The sequence below is a fragment of the Xiphophorus maculatus genome, chromosome 21, assembly GCF_002775205.1.
Source record: "Xiphophorus maculatus strain JP 163 A chromosome 21, X_maculatus-5.0-male, whole genome shotgun sequence".
NCBI lineage: Eukaryota > Metazoa > Chordata > Actinopteri > Cyprinodontiformes > Poeciliidae > Xiphophorus > Xiphophorus maculatus.
Genome location: NC_036463.1, coordinates 114569 through 134161, shown reverse-complemented (window position 1 = coordinate 134161; position 19593 = coordinate 114569). Strand labels below are relative to the sequence as shown.

Sequence of the window (19593 nt, the reverse complement as noted above, 5' to 3'; positions counted from 1 at the left end):
ACTTTGGCGGAGTTTCCTGATACGCTGTAGCAGGCGTCAGTGCATTTGGAAGCACGAGTTTGCTAGTTGTTTGTAGCTTTCTGGAGCAGGACGTCATATGATTTAATTTGGAGAGGATTTAGCAGATAGTAGGGCTACAGCAGTGTGATACCAGCGTCACTCCGGTTTGTTTCATAACTGAGCCATGATCTTCAGCCGTGTGGGTCCACAGCGGTTCCTATAGTCTTCCCAGCGTCGTATTGTAGGTGTCCTTGGTAAAGGTAGGTGGACTTTCTCCATGACAGCACCTGAACAGGCAGCGGAGCTTTAACCAGCCGGTGTTGATGAAGCCTCGTGAACCAATGACACTTTCAAACCCATTGCTTTTATTGAAAGGTTCATTAATCAGTTCTTCATTCATTACTCTCTAGTGACATCTGATATTGTGACGGTGTTGTCACTCAAACTGCTTCACTCCTTCCCTCAGGTCCAAACATTCACAGCTACTGTCCGTTAAATGGTGCATATTTATCAGGTCATAAACACATCTTCCTCTGAATTCATTTACTTTTTTGCCTCTTTAAGCATGCGCACGTTTTTAAAGAGGAAGTACTATTCAATTTCCAAGATCATGCCGTAAAATGGCACAATCAAGTAACTGATACCTTCAGTTATAAAAATGCCACATATATATGACCTAAAAGAAATTTGACTTTACAATTTAACTAGGGCTGCTGTAAACAAATATTTTAGTAATTGAGTATTCTATCAATTACTCTTACGATTAATTGAGTAATCAGATAAAACATAAATATTGGTAAATCTAACATAACAGCAGTATTACTATCAGATATCAACATCGGTCCAATTTTTTCATATTTGAGCATCTCTAACAATAACTTTTCTGTAGTTTAGAAAATTAACCTGCAACAATAATATCTCACTTTCCAAGTTAACATGCAGAAAAGTTATACAAAAATCTGAAATTATTCAACTTAATAATAAAGAGCCAGGCTCACAAATACGCTTATAAAAAAATCTCTATACTCCAGTTTTAGTTTATGTATTCATCTTCAGTCAGTTTAATAGATGAACTCTCTCCTTTCCCAGCCATTATAGCTTCTCTGTCCATGTTAGCGATGGGATTCGACACCTTCGTTCGTCACACACAGAGGCACATCTACCAGCTATGTTCTGCCACGATGCACACCGCCACAAATTTGATGAGGCCGGGATGATCAAAAAAAGATTTTCTGGTTCATCAGTAAAGCTTCACATAAATACACCTTCCACATTCTTCACCGCCATCAGGCAGCAGCTCCGGTTAAAGAAAGGCTGTCCTACTCCAAGCATCGCACCACCCAATTTAAGGACGCTTATTGGTCCCCCGAAAACAATAAAAGTCCAGACATTATTATCAATCAAAAAAATGATCCCAGAACAAACTTGAAAATTGGATTTTATGCAGCTAACAATTAGCACTTACTTACAACTCAGGTGGAAGTGAGAGCGCAGCCCAACACAAATAACCCCCCGGGGGGGACACAATGGGCTAAATAATAAAACATTATTTAACTAAGCTTTGAGGCAGATTCATTTTTCTAGAGGAATTTAATAATTGAGGTACTTGAATCATTTAAGGAATCGTTACAGTTCTAAATTGAATGTGAAATTGTGCCTCTGTCTTTTTAAGAAAGTGAAAAGACTACTTCTCAGGCCTTGCCCACATATTGCTGGTTTGCAGATGATGTGGGACCGACATCACGCAATGTAAATGGGGGGTCAGGAAGTAAATGCAGCCTGTTTACGTCTGTTGCCCAAAGTTTGTGTCTTGGATGGTTGTTCCAACTGTTTTAATAGAGAGAAAGATAAACGTTATTTTTGTATACCAAAGGTTGTTGGCCACAAGGGAGTTAATGTTAAAAATCTTACGGGAAAAAGAGGAGAAAAGTGGATCAACAATCTACAGCTAAAAACAGGAGCCGAAACTAACAATGCCAGAGTTTGGAGGGATCACTGTCTAACAGGTAAAGATCACATCATTTAAATTATATGTTCAGATATTTAATTGGACATTTACTTAGAAATACAAGCATTCATATGTAAGGTAATATACAGTAGGGGACATGAGGAAAAATTTTTCTTCTGCATTCCCTTGCAACAATTTTGCGCTCCCTTGCAATATGCTTACTGCAATATTTGATGGTCTATTTTGTATACAGTCACAAATGTCAGTTTAAAATTTTAAATATATTCACATCCTAAAGAAAAAGATATAAAACTTCAGATATTTCACAACAAGATGTTAACATACGTGGAAAAACCTCATAAAAGCTTTATATTATAGCAGAAAGTACAATGGCCCCATAAGAAAGGCTTACAGTACTCAATTATGCCACATGAACTGATTAGTACATTATTGCGAGTATGACTGAAACGATTCCTCGAGTGATTCGAGTACCTCAATTATTAAAATTCCTCAAGGAAAATTCATCTGCCTCAAAGTTTCGTTAAATTATGTTTTATTATTTTTGCGCATCGTGTTCCGACTGGGTTGTTGACGAAAGCTAACTGTTAGCAGCATAACGTAAAGTTTTCAAATTTGGCCTGAGAGGATTTTATTGATTCATGATAATGTCTGGGTCTTTGTCGTTTTTTGGGGGCATCCTTAAAATGATTGGCGCGATGCCTGGGGTACGGCAGCCTTTCTCCTCCCGGAGCTGCTGGTTCAGAGCGAACAGCGGGGAAGAGCGCTGCAGGTATTTATACAGATGAGCGGATAGACTGAACACTGTGGGCGGCTGCGCATTAGATAATTAATGTAAGTGTAGCTTTACGACAAACCGGAAAATAAATTTCATATCATCCCAGTCTCAACAAACGGGTGGCGGAGCTCATCGTGGTGGCACGTAGCTGGTAGATGAGTTTCTGTGTGTGACAAACAAAGGTGTCAAATCCCATCACTAACATGAACATAAAGCTATAAATGTCTGAGCAAGGTGAGAGTTCATCTATTAAATTGACTGAAGATTAATACATAAAAAAAGCTGGACTACAGACATGTAACACAAAAGAAAAAAAAATCCCCATATCCTCTAGGGAGGCTCTATAGAATTTGGATTTGCAGAATAAATTATTTACAAATAGATCCAATCACATAAAAATAACACGGGTTAGCTTGTTGTTCTATAGTATTGTTAGCATAGGCTAATTACTTAAAATAGCACAACTCACTACTCACCAGGACAGAAACAAGTCTTACTGCTTCTCTTGCTGGGTTGCAGACACATGAGTCAGATGTGGATCAGGATTTCTCCGGTTCAAAACAGAGCAAAAGGGATCACAGCAAGTACCCTAATGCCCTAAATGTGCTGGCAGATGAGGTATCTCGAAAAAGTACGTGTTTATTTAGGAAATGACCCTTAAAGTCTCTGTAAAAAAGACTTGTCATATAATCTTGAGGATTTACTCATTGTCAAGGCGATAACATAACTAACTTTCTGGTGCTGCACACATATTATATAACGAGCCAGATGGAAGATTTCAAAAGCTTGGAAGCATACAATTATTTAGTTTCAGGTTGGGTCAATCATTTAGGATCAATAGAGAGGTATATAGGACCCCTTCTGTCAAATTTTAATCGGAGTTTGATTGATGAGTGATTTATGACCCTAATCATTAATTGATTTTAATTTCCGGTCACATGATGCCCCTCCCCCCATCCAGCAACGACCCCCCCCCCCCCGCCCCCCCAACCCCGTCTGTTACGATATCCGATATTCCTTCACCTTCTGAACTCTGTGTTTTAAAATAATACAATTAAAGAATGAATAAACATTATGAGTTTTAAGAGAAATACAATAAGTGTTAGATGATTGAGAATAATTTCGGAAAACAAATTTTCAGTACAACTTAAAACATCAGCTCACAGACCTCAACCGTCTGGGCTTTGGTCACCATGCTTATTGATTATCAGCTATCAGCTCTCAGGATCTGCAGCACTCCATCTGTGTGCCAGTGGCACATGTGACCACTTGTGAGCAAATTAAAGTACAGTACAATTAGAGCACAAAAAACAATAAGTGATCATCAATATCAAGATTAATACATAGATTGTCACCTTTCCTAGATATGTTTAGATTTATCCATGCCATCTGTGTGTGCGTGTGTTTGTGTGTGTGTAGGACATAAGGACTGAGGGTCAGCAGTGACCCCCTCCCCTGCCCTCTTACTCTGGATGCGTGCGTGTGTATATGCGTGTGTGTGTGTTTGTGTGATTTCTCCATGTGACAACAGCCACCCTTTTATTTTTTCAAAAACTAAGCTTTGGTCTCATCTGACCAGAGCACCTTCTTCTACATGTTTGAAAAAGCACCTGAAATAAAAAAAAACAAACGATAGTATTTTTGTTTTCTACTTGCATAATTCAAAAGGCGTATGGGGTGTGTGCGTCCAGGCGCAATAGTAAACACATACCTCTACAGTAAACCTAGAGTTTTAACTGTTTTACTGCTTTATTTTATGGTAGCACAATTAGTCAGTGCTGACTATGAGTTTGTGATTTCCTTCATCACTTAAATTTTAAACTCTTATAGATTTTTTTTTCTGTAACACTAGCTAGTGTGAAACATTTCAGTAAATGTTCATTTGTATACGTACTTCTGAAGAACATTTGACAGACAGTAAATAGGCCTAAGTGAGGCTGCTCAAATTTAACTCTTATCTTTCCGCAGTTAAAGAATTTGTCCAGACTTTTCCAGAATTTGTCCTGGCGTCATTGTGAATGATTTTGTTCAGTTTTTTTTTCTCGCTGTTGAATCAACGCTGATCTTCCCACTGCTTCATATTTTCTCCAAAATAGTAAATCTTGGTTTAAATACATTTGAAACTCTTTTTTCTGTAACACTTGCTAGTGTGAAACATGTTAGTAAAAGTTCCTCATCTGTAAATTTATTTCTGAAGAATATCTGACAGGGACTAAACAGGCCTCGATGAGGATACTTATATGTATCTTTCAGCTTTCCCTACAGTTGAAATTTTTTCATTACTAAAGCTTTTAAATGATCAATGTGAACCATCAGTCTGTATTAAAATAGTTAATGTAATTCATATTATTTATTTAGATTTGATGTTTTAATGTGTGCCCTTGGATTTCTATTGATTTATTGAATGTGTAAATATTTATCAAACTGAATGGCCATTCAGTTTTATATAGTTTTTTTTTTCTTTTGGTGTTTGTTGCACAAATTCAAATATATGCTGGCTATCAGCCAAAAATTCAATCAGTGAATTTGTGTTTTTTCTTAAATACTCCCTCTCACCGAGACTTACTTACATCTTCTGACAACTAGCCCCACTTATAATAACATTGACTAAGTTTGTTATTGGTACACTTTACCTAAAAATAAAAATTAAACATACTCACTACACAATCATGCTCCAAGAGTTGCTCACAACATGGTGAATTGTTTTGTTACCTTAAAAATGATCTGCAGCTTTTGTTCCTTGGTCCTAATGATGCTGTCTGTTCACTAATGTTCTCTAACAGACAATACAACACCTCTTGTAATTGATAAGCTTATAAATGATCAATGCGAAGCTTCAGTATGCACTAAAGAAGATCATATCAGTCAGATTAAGTAAAATATCATTATACTCAAAGCAATCAAAATTATATTTCTCTGAAAGGTCATTTCTCCTTGTCAGGGAACTTAGACTGTATGAAAGGAATCAGTGAAATATACTATGAAATATTTAATCTGCTGCATCCTGATAATAAAACTTCAATTATGAATTGAATGATTACATTGCATCTAGATACAAAAGAATCAACCGTTAATTAGTAATCATACTGACTAACAAGATCTGATCAAACAAGAAACTTGACTACCTCAAGTGATTTTCTCACATTGGAGAACGAACCGTCTGACTTTCTTTAGCCCACTAAATTTAACCTTACCAAAATTTTGCCGTAAAGCAAACGGGTACTGAGTTTGAAGCGGATCAGACGCCTTCAGCCATCTGCTAAAGCTAGACCCCGGCCTTCCTCACTGTAAAATAAAACATTAGACTTAAAAAAAAGTTCAAGTGAACATCACTTAATTATCATCAACTTGTTTGTACTCATCTTAAACAAGTGGCAGGAACGTTTGGATATAAAAAAAAATGCTTTATAAGTTAATCTATTTAAGTTGAGTCCATGCAACAAGTAAAATAAAATAAAAAGTGAACTATAGGAAAGTAGTGAGGATTTAGGGTGGTAAAAGTTGAACATTTTAACATACCCAGACACTACACCATTTCTGCTCAAGCAAACCAAAAGGTTTTGAACAGAACAACCCTGTCAAATAATGACACCATGTATCTTTAATCTATGTAGCAAATATATTGCTGCTGCTGCTGTAAGCAGAAAATAAAATAAGTTTTACGGAGAATAATATTTTGGATGAGTTTAAGAATATTGTTTGCCAAAATCACACGGTGTAACTACACTTGTCTTTTATATGTTGCAGTAATTGAATCTTTTTGAGGCAATTGGTTTGTATAAATTAAAGTAAATATGACCTATTTTCCTGCTCCACATACTTAGCTAGCAATTTGCCAGTTAGCTTCCCAGTCTGAACTTCTGGGCAATGTCTTGATTCAGTCAAATTGTCTACCCTGTATCTCCTGAACTCTGATATTCTACTATATCCACTCTGTGAATGTTTTGCTTGCTGGTCTTCATCGTGCTCTGAATGGAGTATCTGGTTTCTCTTACTTTAACCTGTCCAACTTGCACCTGATTGGCATGTTAGCTTTTTGATTCCCTCCCAGCGAGGCGGTGCTTCACAAAGCAAACTGTTTGTCAAACTGTTGATCTGCCTGATGGCTGTTTTAGAAGATATGGTGACTGAGTTTTAGACAGTACTAGCTGGCTCATGCAGCTTGTTTTTACTAGATGGCAGTCCTAAAAGTACATATCTTTAAAATATGAATAAATACGTACAATTCCATAATTATTCAATCCGGCGGTTATAGAAGTTTTGTAATAATGCAATTCAGGGATTTTACATTTTCTGGACTAAAGGAGGATTTCAGTTCAACACCTGTGGTTTCTTAATGTAAGTGTTTCTGCTACTGGACAATAAACAGGGTTAAAAGAGGATTTAGAAAGCAAAACACAAAGAAGATAGTTGTTTTTACTGAGAGCAAGGCTGTGACTAGTTATCAGGACAGAAAGAGACCTGTAAAACTGTTGGGTCCATATGACCAAGGAGGGAACCAGTCATCTGCTCCAACAATTTATTAATCTTTAGGAAATATTTTTGGACACAGCCATCTGCAGGAGCAAAATGAAGCAAGAACATGGGTGTCCTATATACCTCTCTCTGGAGTAGTAAATGGCTGTCAATTGTTTCTGTCTGGGTGAGTAGTGAGTTGTGCTATTTTAAGTAATTGGCCTATGATAACAATGCTAATGCAAACAACAAGCTAACCCATGCTATTTCTGTGTGCTTGGATCTACTTGTAAATATCAGTCAATCAAATTTTATCTGTATAGCACATTTCAGTATCAAGGCATTTCAAAGTGCTTTACATCATAACAAACACAAAAACACAAAGTCATGCAACAGAGAATCAACAATCAAAACATGACATTAAGTCAAATTCCATCATTAAATTCTTAATTGATTACGTTTCAAAATGTATATGTGTGACCTGTTTCAGCTATAGACCCTAAAGTTCTCTATTCAGAGATAACCTTAGCTGTGTGCCGATCGATTGGCCACTGATCATAATTGGTTGATTTCAGTGAAAAAGTGTCTGATCGGTGATCGCCGATCACTCTTGTGTTGCTGATCATCAAACCCGATCACCTGTATCTCACTTTGCAGCCTGCATGTGCATCTGATCTCCGCTTTCCTTCGCACTGCTCAAGAGCGCAGCAATAAATGCTAAGCAATGTGGTGAGGAACTTTAACACAACAGTGAATGGAGGAGTTTGTGTGTTGCGACGGAAAATTACCTCGGGGTTGAAGTCAAAATGCATCAACATAACAAAGCTGATATGGCATTTAAAAAACAAACACTTGACGGAGTTTGGCTATATCGAGGCTCAATACAGGTAAAAAAAAAAAGATATCCGGAGCGGCCAGACAGCAGGTTAAGCAGCACACAACTAACCAACACTCACCCAGAAGAGCACGATGGTCAGAAAGCTAAAGAAATAACCTGCAAAATAATTCAAGTCAACGAGCTAGTGGTGTAAGACGCTGGTTGTGATCTTGCTGTTGGACTGCTGCTACGTTCTACTGGTAGTAATATTTCACAGATGAAGCGGCTCTCAATCTCCACCTGGCAGTGAACTCTCACACCAAACAGCATTCAACTAAAACAAACAACAATAAAAAATATTTTACATATATAATAAAACTTTTGCTATGTTCTAACATGAAATAGATAATCTTAAAAAAAAAAAATCCATCTCTGCCTCCTCCTGGCATTTCGCAGAATTATTCAGCTCAGTCAGCTCAGCAAATCAGAGCCAGCATTACTCAGCTAGCTATGCTCTCAGGAAGTTTGGATTTAGTAAGTCAGGATTGTGTTATGTTCTGTGTTTTTCTATGTATTTACTTCAAGTTTCTGTCTGAGTCGCCCTGTTGTCCTGTCTTACCCTTTGATTGCTCCCTGGTGTGTCTCGTTTCCTTGATTACTCCCTGTGTATTTAATCCCACCTGTGTTCCTTCTTCCTCATCGGGTCCTCGTCTCATTTGGCTTCTAGTTTCTGTCGTCTGTGTACCCAGTCCATCGTGTAAACGATTGCTACCGGCGTCGAGGCCTGGCTTCCGCTCGGCCGTGCTGCCCGTTGTTCTGAACCATGTTGGACTGTGTTATTCTGGACATTTTGCGTTAAAATCATTTATTTATCGCATCCTGGGTCTACAGCGTTCTGCCTCACCACCTCTACACCGCACTTCATGACAGAAGAACCCGACCAGACCGTTTGGTGAGGCAGAACTACCATTATAACATCATGGACCCAGATGGTTTAAAGGACCTAACACAAACCATCGAGGATTATGTGGAGGCGGTGGTGAAACCCTACTCTGCCTGCAAATGGCTGGGTTTCGCCACTCGTTTGGTTCTTGTTCTGGAATACTGGGTTCCACGCCTTCTGCACCTGGGGCTGGTGGAGTTATGGTAGGAGGCAGAGTGGGAATGCTTGACAGCTCTGGCTGTTATGAATGATGACCCTCTGCCTCCAAAACCAGAGATCCCGTCCTTCCGTTCCACCACCTCAGCTCCGTCAACTCTGGGACCAGCACCACCATCAGCTCCAGCCCCCGCGTCCTCCACACTTCCAGTCACATCCGCAGCAGATTTTTCTCACCTCGACACCGCTGCAGTTCAGAGACAGGTGCCACACCTGCAGCTCCCGCGTCCCCGGAGCCAGCGCTCCCTGCAGCTCCGGCAGCTCCAGCGTCTCCGGGACCAGCGCCTTCTCCAGCACCACCAGAGTCCCAGTGTCCAAGCCCGCACCAGCCCCTCCTCGTCCGGAGCTTGCTGCAGCCTCCAATCCTGCCTTCACTCTCGCCGCCGCTCCTGTCTCCGCACCTCCTGCAGCTGCTGTCCCTGCACCTCCAGCTGCTGTTGTGTCTGCGCATTCTGCCCCAGTAAGAGGGTCTCTGGCCCCAGTTAGTGAGTTCTTGGCCCCAGTTAGTGGGATATCTGCTCCTTCTGAACTTCCTAGTCCCTCAGAGCTTCCTAGTCCCCCCTCTGAGTCCTTTAGTGCCCCTTCTGAGTCACCTAGTGTTCCTCCTGAGCTCCCTAGTTCTCCTCCTGAGCTCCCTATGGCCCCTAGTGTTTATATGTCTTTGATTTAGATATGACAAAAATGGAGTATATAACCTCAGAATGAGCTAGTGCCAAAACAACAAACAAAAGAAACTATCTGAGTAATAGTTAACTTATCTAACTGAAAATAAATAAAACAAAGGACAAAACTTACCTCCCTAACTAAAAACACAGGAAAGAACTAAGGTAACATAAATGGCAGCTCACTCCTACAAACTCCAAACCAAGATGTTTAACAAACAAAACACACAGTGTGGCCGGTTGAGATGAGCCGAGAAGGTATCTCTCAGGAAGTTCACGTCAGCAGCTTTTATACTCGTCACATCAAGGAAGCCACCAATCAGACGTCCCCCGTCGTCCTCCAGGCACCACACAAAAGCATGCACCTGCACACTCGTTTGCATAATCAGATTTAACGATCCCAGTTGTAACAATCGGCAACAAGAGACCGTGATTGGCGATCACTGATCATACACTTTTTCACGGAAATCGGCCAATTATGATTGGTGACCGATCGATCGGCACACCTCTAATTTAAACCAATCTACACTATTTCTCTTTCATCACAATCAGGTTCCAATGTAATCCCTTTAAAACACAACTAAGACCATGTTATTCAAATTAAATTTCAATTGACTTATTGATTTTACTAAATGATGTCAGTTTACAGCAAATATCATCTCAAGGTACTTTACAAAACAACAAAACCAGTTTATGTACAGAAATATCTAAACAATTCAATTGTACAGATATATCTCTAAGTCAGCTACATCTGTTCCAGTTGATGCTCGTTATCAACAATATAGTCAAGGTCAGTTTTTTCAAATTGGTTAAAATGTTTTCTATGTAAGGAATTCCGGCCGATTGTAAAGTGGACATTTTTTTTTTTAATTCACAGAAAAAGTAGAGAGGTAATGGCAGTAGCAGCTCAGCCCCTCCAGGAAGTTGTCCTAGTTAAACTGAAACGATGATTACTTGCTTGCTGAAAGTTTTCCAAGAACAAATAATTTCAAAACTAGAACCTTTCTTGTGTTTCTCTTCACAGATCTAAATGGATAAAACGTCCCAAAAAATTTCGAACCAGGACATAAACCCCTGTTTAGAAGTAAGTTACTGATCCTCCCCATGCTGGACAGTGTTGACGATGGCGAGTGCTGCTCTATGATTGGAACTGATCCTACTCTTTCAGGAAAGTGATGCCTCTCACAAGTGTTTGGACACCTACAACTATGATAGGAGCAAGTGCTCAGCTTACTTCCAGAGATATAAGAACTGCAGAAAATATTGGGTGAGTTTATTTATTTCAACATTAGAACGAAAGTAAAGGAACATATGCATAAACAACACACAACAAACCATTTAGAAGTCTGAATTCACATCAGGTTTCTGTAGTGCTGTATGCCAGAGTGGAGTTGGTACATGGTCAGTCAGGTCCTGGAACAGAATTGCTTCTGGGGCTAAAACAGAAAAATGGGCTACATGATGGTGGATTTGGCAGATCAGATATTGAGTGTAGATCACATGCTCGGACCGGTTACATGTGTCAGGTGTATGTAGAAAATTCCAGCTCCTTTCCTGTTCAGGGCTGTTTCTCAACAGATTAACAGGTAGCAGATTACGTCAGGATTTTCCAGATATCCTGGCTAAAAGAAGCCAGACTTTCTGGCTAAACTGACATAACACAAAATGGTACTTTGTGTCATTTTCTTGTGGAAAACAAATATCTATCATCTTCGGGAACAGTTTGACAAGGTGTTCATACGATTGACATGACACTGTCATAATGACAAAGCACCTGTCAAGAACATGAAGGAGTCTTTATGAATGTCTATGACTGTTGTCATGAAGAGTCATTCAGTAAATGACACTTTTAATGCAAAGTTACTTTGAAAGTTTCATTGAAAGTCCATTAAAAGTGCCAACTTTGCATTAAAGTGTCATTATTTACAAAATAATGCAAACTTTTAAAGCAACTTTGCAGTAAAAGTGTCATGATTTACCGAATGACACTTCATGACAACACTCAGACATTCATAAAGACTCCTTCATGTCCATGATAGATGTTCTGTCATGTTTATGACAGAATCATGTCAGTCCTATGCATACCCTGTCAAATAAAGTGTTACCTAATTTTCCATTTAAAAAATCAAGATTTGAGCTACTTTAATGGAAATATTGAATATTATTATAACGGCTATAACAGTTAATAAAGCCAGGATATCCAGCTGTCTTGGATACAGGTCGATAGCAATTTGGCGCCATGCCAGATCTCTGGTGTATGGTACCTTAAAGAACAGTAAAGCCTGGTTTGCCCATATATTTATCAGATGCTTGGATCTGATAAATATATCAGATCCATGCAATATATTTATATCGCATGGCTATAAATGCGATATATCCAATTATATTGCACAGGGTACATCTCTGTGAAAGCTGCACAGAGCTGCAGCTTTAATTCCCAACCACAGTACACAGCCTTACTAGTCAATTAGGGTAGGGGCAGGCCTTGGGTCTGGCAAAACTTTGATTTAGAGCCAGCAGTCGTTTGTCTCTGTGATCGTGATCTGTTCAGCGTCTGTTTCCATACTCAGACCATGCATGTAAACCACTGATAAGAAGCCATACCATTCCGCAATTGCTTGCTTGTGGTATGAAATTCTGACTCAGGTCCCAGATCAAGAAGTCTAATAAATAAATAATGGAGTACCTTATGACTGAATGAATGAATGAGCGAGTGAGCTATATCTGAATTAAGTGCAGCTTGAGTTCAGCAGTCTGACGACTGCAGAGAAGAAATTGTTTCTCAGTCTGGTGGTCTTCCCTGGATGCTCCTCAGTCTCCTGCCTGAGGCCGGGGGCTGGAACAGACTGTGCTGCATGGGTGGAGTCCTTCAGGATGTGGAGTGCCCTCCTCCGGCATTTCAGTATGTAGTTCCATGGTGGAGAGAAGGCTGCTCCCCACAGACATCTGTGCAGCATTAACCACCCTCTGCAGAGCCATCCGCTCAGCAACAGTGCAACTGCCATGATGCAGGTGCAGAGAACCGTCTGCACTTCTCCTCTCCAGTTTCCTTTGATTAGTATTATCCTCGCTTGGTTTATTGTTGTGTCCCCTTTAGTTTCTTGTTATTAGTTTGTTTCCTGTTTTTGTTGCCGTTCAGTAATCAGTAATCTTCACTCAACACTCCATTCATTTGGCTGCGCCGCCTAATCGTCATGTGTTTCACCTGATCTGCCACTCATAAGCTCTTGATCTTTCACTATTCAGCATCGGACTCTCTGTTTTTATATCCAATGTGCACATCTGCTTTTTTGTTTTGTTAAGTTTTTCTTTTACCCCCTATTCTGCGGAACTATTGGAGAATGTATCAATGGGGAAAGGCAGACCCACATAAACCTTTTACAACAATGGAAAAAATCCCAGTACGCTGATGAAAATAATTCAAAGTGCTGGTGCTATCGTTGCACACAAGACCACTTGCTCTCTATATCATGGAAGGATTTCTTTATTTATTTTGGTTAATTTTTCAGAGGGATGTTGTGATTTTAATCATTACATGTTTAAAATAGCGATATTCCATTGTCGGCTTTCCCTGGAAGCATGCAACATCAAGACAGACATTAAAAACCCTTTTCAATATACATTGCTGCTTTCACATGACCACAGGACTGCTAAAGCATATGTCCAAAAATCTACAATAGAACATAAAATATTTGAAAAGCAAACACCAAAGAGCTGAATCAGAGCAATCACAGCAAGGCCAGTGGCCGGTGTAACGCCGAACTGACAGTGGCAGGAGCGAGTAGTTGCACCAAGAAGCTAACAGAAGAGAAGAAACGCTACCATCAATACAATTGCATGTCCATGCATGTTTTAATGTTATACATCACAGTTGGTCAAAGTCTAAATTATTGATGTTGTGTATTTAAGGTGTAAAATTTACCTTTGAGTAAAACACCCCCAAAAGAATCGCAGCAACCCCCTTTTGTAAATATTTCTGCCAAGGCCCCCTGTCGACCCCTGAACGCCCCCCAGGAGTGTTTCTGCCCCCGTTGAGAAACTCTATCCTACAGGCTGCTACAGTAGGCAATAGGCATGGTGAGTGCATCTCTTCACCTGCTTCTCTTCTTACCCTGATGTGCCCATCACTCTGGAACTCTGGGTAAACCTGGACTCAAACTGCATGACCTTCTTCCATTGCTCCAGAGTCTACTCTTTAAGCTCTCCGGCAAATTGAAGCCTATTTTTTATGGTTAGCCTCACTCATTACTGGTTTTCTTAAGGCCATACATCTGTTCAGTCCCAATCCCAGTTCCCTTCATATTGTGCTTGTGGAAATGTTACAACCCCTCCCCAAGACAAAGAATAAATAAATTCTGACACTGGGTGTAACCGCAGGGGTCTCAAACTCCAGTCCTTGAGGGCCGCAGTCCTGCAGTTTTTAGATGTGCCACAGGTACAAAACACTGGAATGAAATGGCTTAATGACCTCCTGCTTGTGTAGATCAGTTTTCCAGAGCCTTAATGACCTAATTATTCTGTTCAGGTGGTGCAGCAGAGGCACATCTAAAAGTTGCAGGACTGCGGCCCTCGAGGACTGGAGTTTGAGACCCCTGATGTAACGCAAAAGCTACAATCACTAAACAGTTGATATCAGTAGCAAAAGACAGTTTATTTTACAATTAAGACAAAATAAAAGCTTTAAGCTTCAGGATCCCCCAGGCCAAAACGGCAAACAAAACATATTGACAGCATGTTATATTTTATTTTTATTTTATCTTGTCTACAATTGCTACTCAGTGGTGGTTGTTGTGTGTCTTGTCTCTATGCTGCTGTAACTGCGAAATAATTTCCCTGCTGGGATGAATAAAGTAATTCTATTCTATTCTATTCTATTCTATACCTCCTTTTAATTCTAAAGTAAAATGCCACTTTCTAGAAGTGAACTTAAAATCTACAAATTCTGAACTCCCTGGCTATCCAAAAGAGTAAAAAAAACTATTTAGAAAAAAAATGGCAAGAACCCCTATCAGCTTCCACTGTAAAAACACCATTTTAGCCATTCACTTAATTCCCCACAATCAATTCCATCGCGTGTCGCACAAACCTAAACCACACAAATACAGGTTGCATGCCTGCTATGTGCAGGGCCCACTTATACAGAGGATCTATTCCACTTTTGCTTTTTTTTTGTTTTTACAAATTATGCTAAGTACTAAAGACAGGAAAGCAAAACCTACCCATGTGATCCATAGGGCAGGAGGATGGAGATTCAGGTGTTGTCAATCAATCAATCAATCAAATTTGATTTGTATAGCACATTTCAGCAACAAGGCATTTCAAAGTGCTTTACATCATAACAAACACAAAGCCATGCAACATAGATCAAAACATGACATTAAGTCAAGTTCCATCATTAAATTCTTAATTGATTACGTTTCAAAACCAACTCTGAACGGCTGGGTTTTCAGTCGAGATTTAAAGGAAGTCAGTGTTTCAGCTGTTTTACAGTTTTCTGGAAGTTTGTTCCAGATTTGTGGTGCATAGAAGCTGAATGCTGCTTCTCCATGTTCGGTTCTTGGGATGCAGACCAGAACCAGAAGACCTGAGAAGTCTGGAAGGTTGATACAACAACAGCAGATCTTGAATGTATTGTGGTGCTAAGCCGTTCAGTGATTTATAAACTAACAACAGTATTTTAAAGTCTATTCTCTGAGCTACAGGGAGCCAGTGGAGGGACTTTAAAACTGGTGTTATGTGCTCTATCTTCCTGGTTTTAGTGAGAACGCGAGCAGCAGCATTCTGGATCAGCTGCAGCTGGAGGATGGTTTTGTTTTTTAGACAGACCTGTAAAGACACTGTTGCAATAATCAATGCGACTAAAGATAAACACATGGAGGAGTTTCTCTAGATCTCGCTGAGACATTCGTCCTCTGATCCTGACCACAGCACTGCTAAAGCATATGTCCAAAAATCTACAATAGAACATCTATCACCTGATGTTCTTCAGGTGATAGAAGGCCGACTTTGTAACTGTCTTTATGTGGCTCTGGAGGTTCCGGTTAGAGTCCATAACTACTCCCAGGTTTCGGGCTGATCGCTGGTTTTTAGTTGTAATAACTGAAGCTGTGCATTGACTCTAGATCGTTCCTCTTTAGGTCCAAAGATGATAACTTCAGTTTTGTTTCTGTTCAGCTGGAGAAGGTTTTGGCACATCCACACATTTATCTGTTCTAAGCATCTGTTCAGTGATTGGATGAGTTCAGAGTCACCTGGTGACATCGTAATGTAGAGCAGTGAATCATCTGCATAGTTATGGTAGCTAATATTATTTTCTGTTATAACCTGAGCTAGTGGGAGCATATAAATATTGAATAAGAGGGGTCCTAGGATTGAACCTTGGGGTACCCCACATGTGACCTCTGACCTCTTTGATGAGAAGTTTCCAATTGAAACAAAGAAATCCCTGTTCTTTATGTAAGATTCAAACCAGTTAAGCACTGGACCAGAGAGTCTGACCCAACTCTCCAGTCGATTCAGTAATATGTCATGGTCAACAGTGTCAAAAGCTGCACTGAGGTCCAGCAGAACCAGCACTGTGGTTCTCCCACAGTCTGTATTTATATGGATGTCATTGAACACTTTGACTAGGCCAGTCTCCGTGCTGTGGTGAGATCAGAAACCAGACTGAAAGGAGTCAAAGCGGTTGGTTATTGTTAGGAAACTATTTAATTGTTTACACACAGCTTTTTCAATAACTTTGCTGATGAATGGGAGGTTGGAGATCGGCCTGTAGTTCTGCAGTAGTGATTTGTCCAGATTGTTCTTTTTTATCAGTGGTTTGATTACTGCTGTTTTCAAAGCCTGGGGAAAAACGCCTGATGAGAGCGATAAGTTTACTATTTGAATCAGATCAGTAGCAATAACAGGCAGGACTTTATCTATTTTAATAAATACTCCAGTTCAGCAAAACCGTACCATGATTCCTTCACTACTATAATTCACAGGTAGGATAGTAACAGGATTGTCGTTTTTCCTCCAAATGTAACGATTGTCATCATTGTCAAACAGTTCCTCTTTAGTCTCATCAGACCACAAGATATGTCTCCAAAAATGACGATCTTTACCCCTTTGTGCATCTGCAAACAACAATCTGACTTTTTATGTTTGTCTTGAAGTAATGACTTCTTCCTTGCTGAGTGGCTGTTGTGGGGAAAAAAACATGTTGGTACAGGGAATGTTTGACTGTGGATCTGTGCTTTGTGGTATCAGAATGGCTAGCATCAGACCTGTATACAAATTCAGCCCATGTACGCCAGACCACTATAGGGCTAGTTCCGGTTGAAATAGCAGTTGCTGTGCCAGCAGTTAGCCAACAGTGCCATCCTGATGCCAGATCTAGCCCAGACATGACTATGTGGGGAAAGGTTGCAATGATGAATATGAACCCGTTTGTACAACCTGCTAACTTTTGGATTGTTTGCGTGGGTGTGCATTTGTGCAGTAGGTGCATGTGTTAATTTGTCACCTGAAATTGCAAAGATGTTACAATGGTGAGCACTTGGCACCCAAGAGCAGCCATCACTTCATAACAAGAAGGGAAAATGTTCCTTTTAGGAGGAAGGTACTAGTAGAATCCAGTTTAGGGTAGGATGTGAAAATATGCACTTGTTTTCAGTTTGTGTAGAATTGGTTTGAGAACAATTTTAATTAATAAGATGAAGCAGTGGTTGCATGTGATCAGTACAGTTCTTATGTGTGTTGTTTTCGTTGCAGCATAATATAATGGTGCAGAGAAGAAGAGATGGTATTAAACCTGAAATGCCCACAGCTGCGGAGAGACTGGAGATGCTCAGTGCCGTTGGAGGAAAACCCTACTGACTGTCAATAGTCACAAAGATGCTAAGGACTCCAGGTCTGCACTGAGAGGTTGCTGGAGCACTGCAGTGACTGTGAGGAACAGCTACACTTTGAAGAGGAAAATGGAATAAATGTCTGTTATGCTCAGAGAAGACATTAAATTTGTTATATGAAACTGTCTATTGGTTTATTTTTGATTCAGCAGCCAATGAAAGCATTTGTGAAAAAGATTCTTACATGTGTTGGGTCTGTCATAAGAAATGTTCTTCTCAAAGAGAGAGTAGCAATAATAATTGATAGAGTTAAAAAAATCTAAACTCTCATTTATGTGTTCTCAATATGAAACTAATTATTTATGACCAAACTGCCTCACAAAGAGTTGTTTAGCAGTTCCACAGCCAATGTGTCATAGCCAAGAAAACATTGTAGACAATAGAAAATAGATGAACAGTGAAAAATATAACCTAAAAAGAATACAAAGATATGTATGCAGCAAAAGGAGAGAATAAATAAAAAAATTTTCACCACTCAAAGTACACAAAAAAAATTGAGGATTAAAAATGTGGATTTTGCATGATATGTCCCCTTCAAGTTTTACCATGTTTATTTTTCTCTCCCTCAAGTCATCATGCTAATTTAAGTTAAACTTGTGTGGATACACATTGGGTACAGAAAATATTCAGGCCACTTTAAATGCTTCACTCTTTGCAGCTATTCATCCATCCATCTTCCTCTTATCTGGAGCCAGGAGAAGATGGATGGATGAATGGCTGCAATGAAACCAACAGTGAGCCTGAATTGCAGCCATTTCCTAAAATCGATAAAGTTCATATTATTTCTCATGAATGTACACTGTGCATCCCATCTTGACAGAAAAAAGAAATATGTAGAAATTTTTGCAAATTTATTAAAAAGGAAAAACTGAAACATCACATGGTCTTAAGTATCCAGACCTTTTGCTGTGACACTCATGTTTCAGACACATGCTGTTGGACGTCTCAAACTCCAGTCCTCGAGGGCCGCAGTCCTGCAGTTTTTAGATGTGCCACAGGTACAAAACATTGGAATGAAATGGCTTAATTACCTCCTCCTTGTCTAGATCAGTTCTCCAGAGCCTTGCTAATGACCTAATTATTCTATTCAGGTGTGGTGCAGCAGAGGCACATCTAAAAGTTGCAGGACTGTGGCCCTCGAGGACTGGAGTTTGAGACCCCTGAATCTGATCCTCTTTGAAATGGTTCTACGCCTTCATTGGAGCCCAGCTGTGTTTAATTAAACTGACTGGACTTGATTAGGAATGGCACACACCTTTCTACATATGACCTCACAGCTCACAGTGCAGGCCAGAGCAAATGAGAATTTTAAGGTGGAAGGAACTGCCCAAGGAGCTCAGAGACAGAATTGTGGCAAGGTTACAGATTAGGCCAAAACATTTCTGCATCATTCAAGGTTCCTAAGAGCACAGTGGCCTCCATAATCCTTAAATGGAAGACGTTTGGGACGACCAGAGCTCTTCTTAGACCTGGCCATCCAGCCTAACTGAGCAATCGAGAGAGAAGAACCTTGGTGAGAGAGGTAAAGAAGAACCCAAAGATGACTGTGGCTGAGCTCCAGAGATGCAGTAGGGAAATGGGAGAAAGTTTCACAAAGTCAACTATCACTGCAGCCCTCCACCAGTCGGAGCTTTATGACAGAGTGGCCCGACGGAAATCTCTTCTCAGTGCAAGACATATGAAAGCCCTCATAGAGTTTACCAAAAAACCACATGAAAGACTCCCAGACTATGATAAATAAGATTCTCTGGCCTGATGAGATGGAGATTGAAACTTTTGGTGTTAATTCTAACCCTGTCAAGTAGCAAAGCATGTGAATTGTGTCACAGCAAAGGGTCTGAATACATATGACCATATGATATTT

At 39.9% G+C, this 19593-nt stretch overlaps 1 protein-coding gene across 1 annotated transcript; it reads left to right on the top strand.

Moving 5' to 3' along the window:
- The first annotated feature begins 8 nt into the window (after positions 1-8).
- chchd7 (coiled-coil-helix-coiled-coil-helix domain containing 7) lies at positions 9-17856 on the top strand. Its single transcript, XM_023326319.1, has 4 exons — positions 9-260; positions 10862-10921; positions 11006-11104; positions 17593-17856. Exons 2-4 carry the CDS (start codon positions 10868-10870, stop codon positions 17695-17697), a joined length of 258 nt encoding a protein of 85 aa, XP_023182087.1. The 5' UTR covers positions 9-260; positions 10862-10867; the 3' UTR covers positions 17698-17856.
- Positions 17857-19593: the final 1737 nt, after the last annotated feature.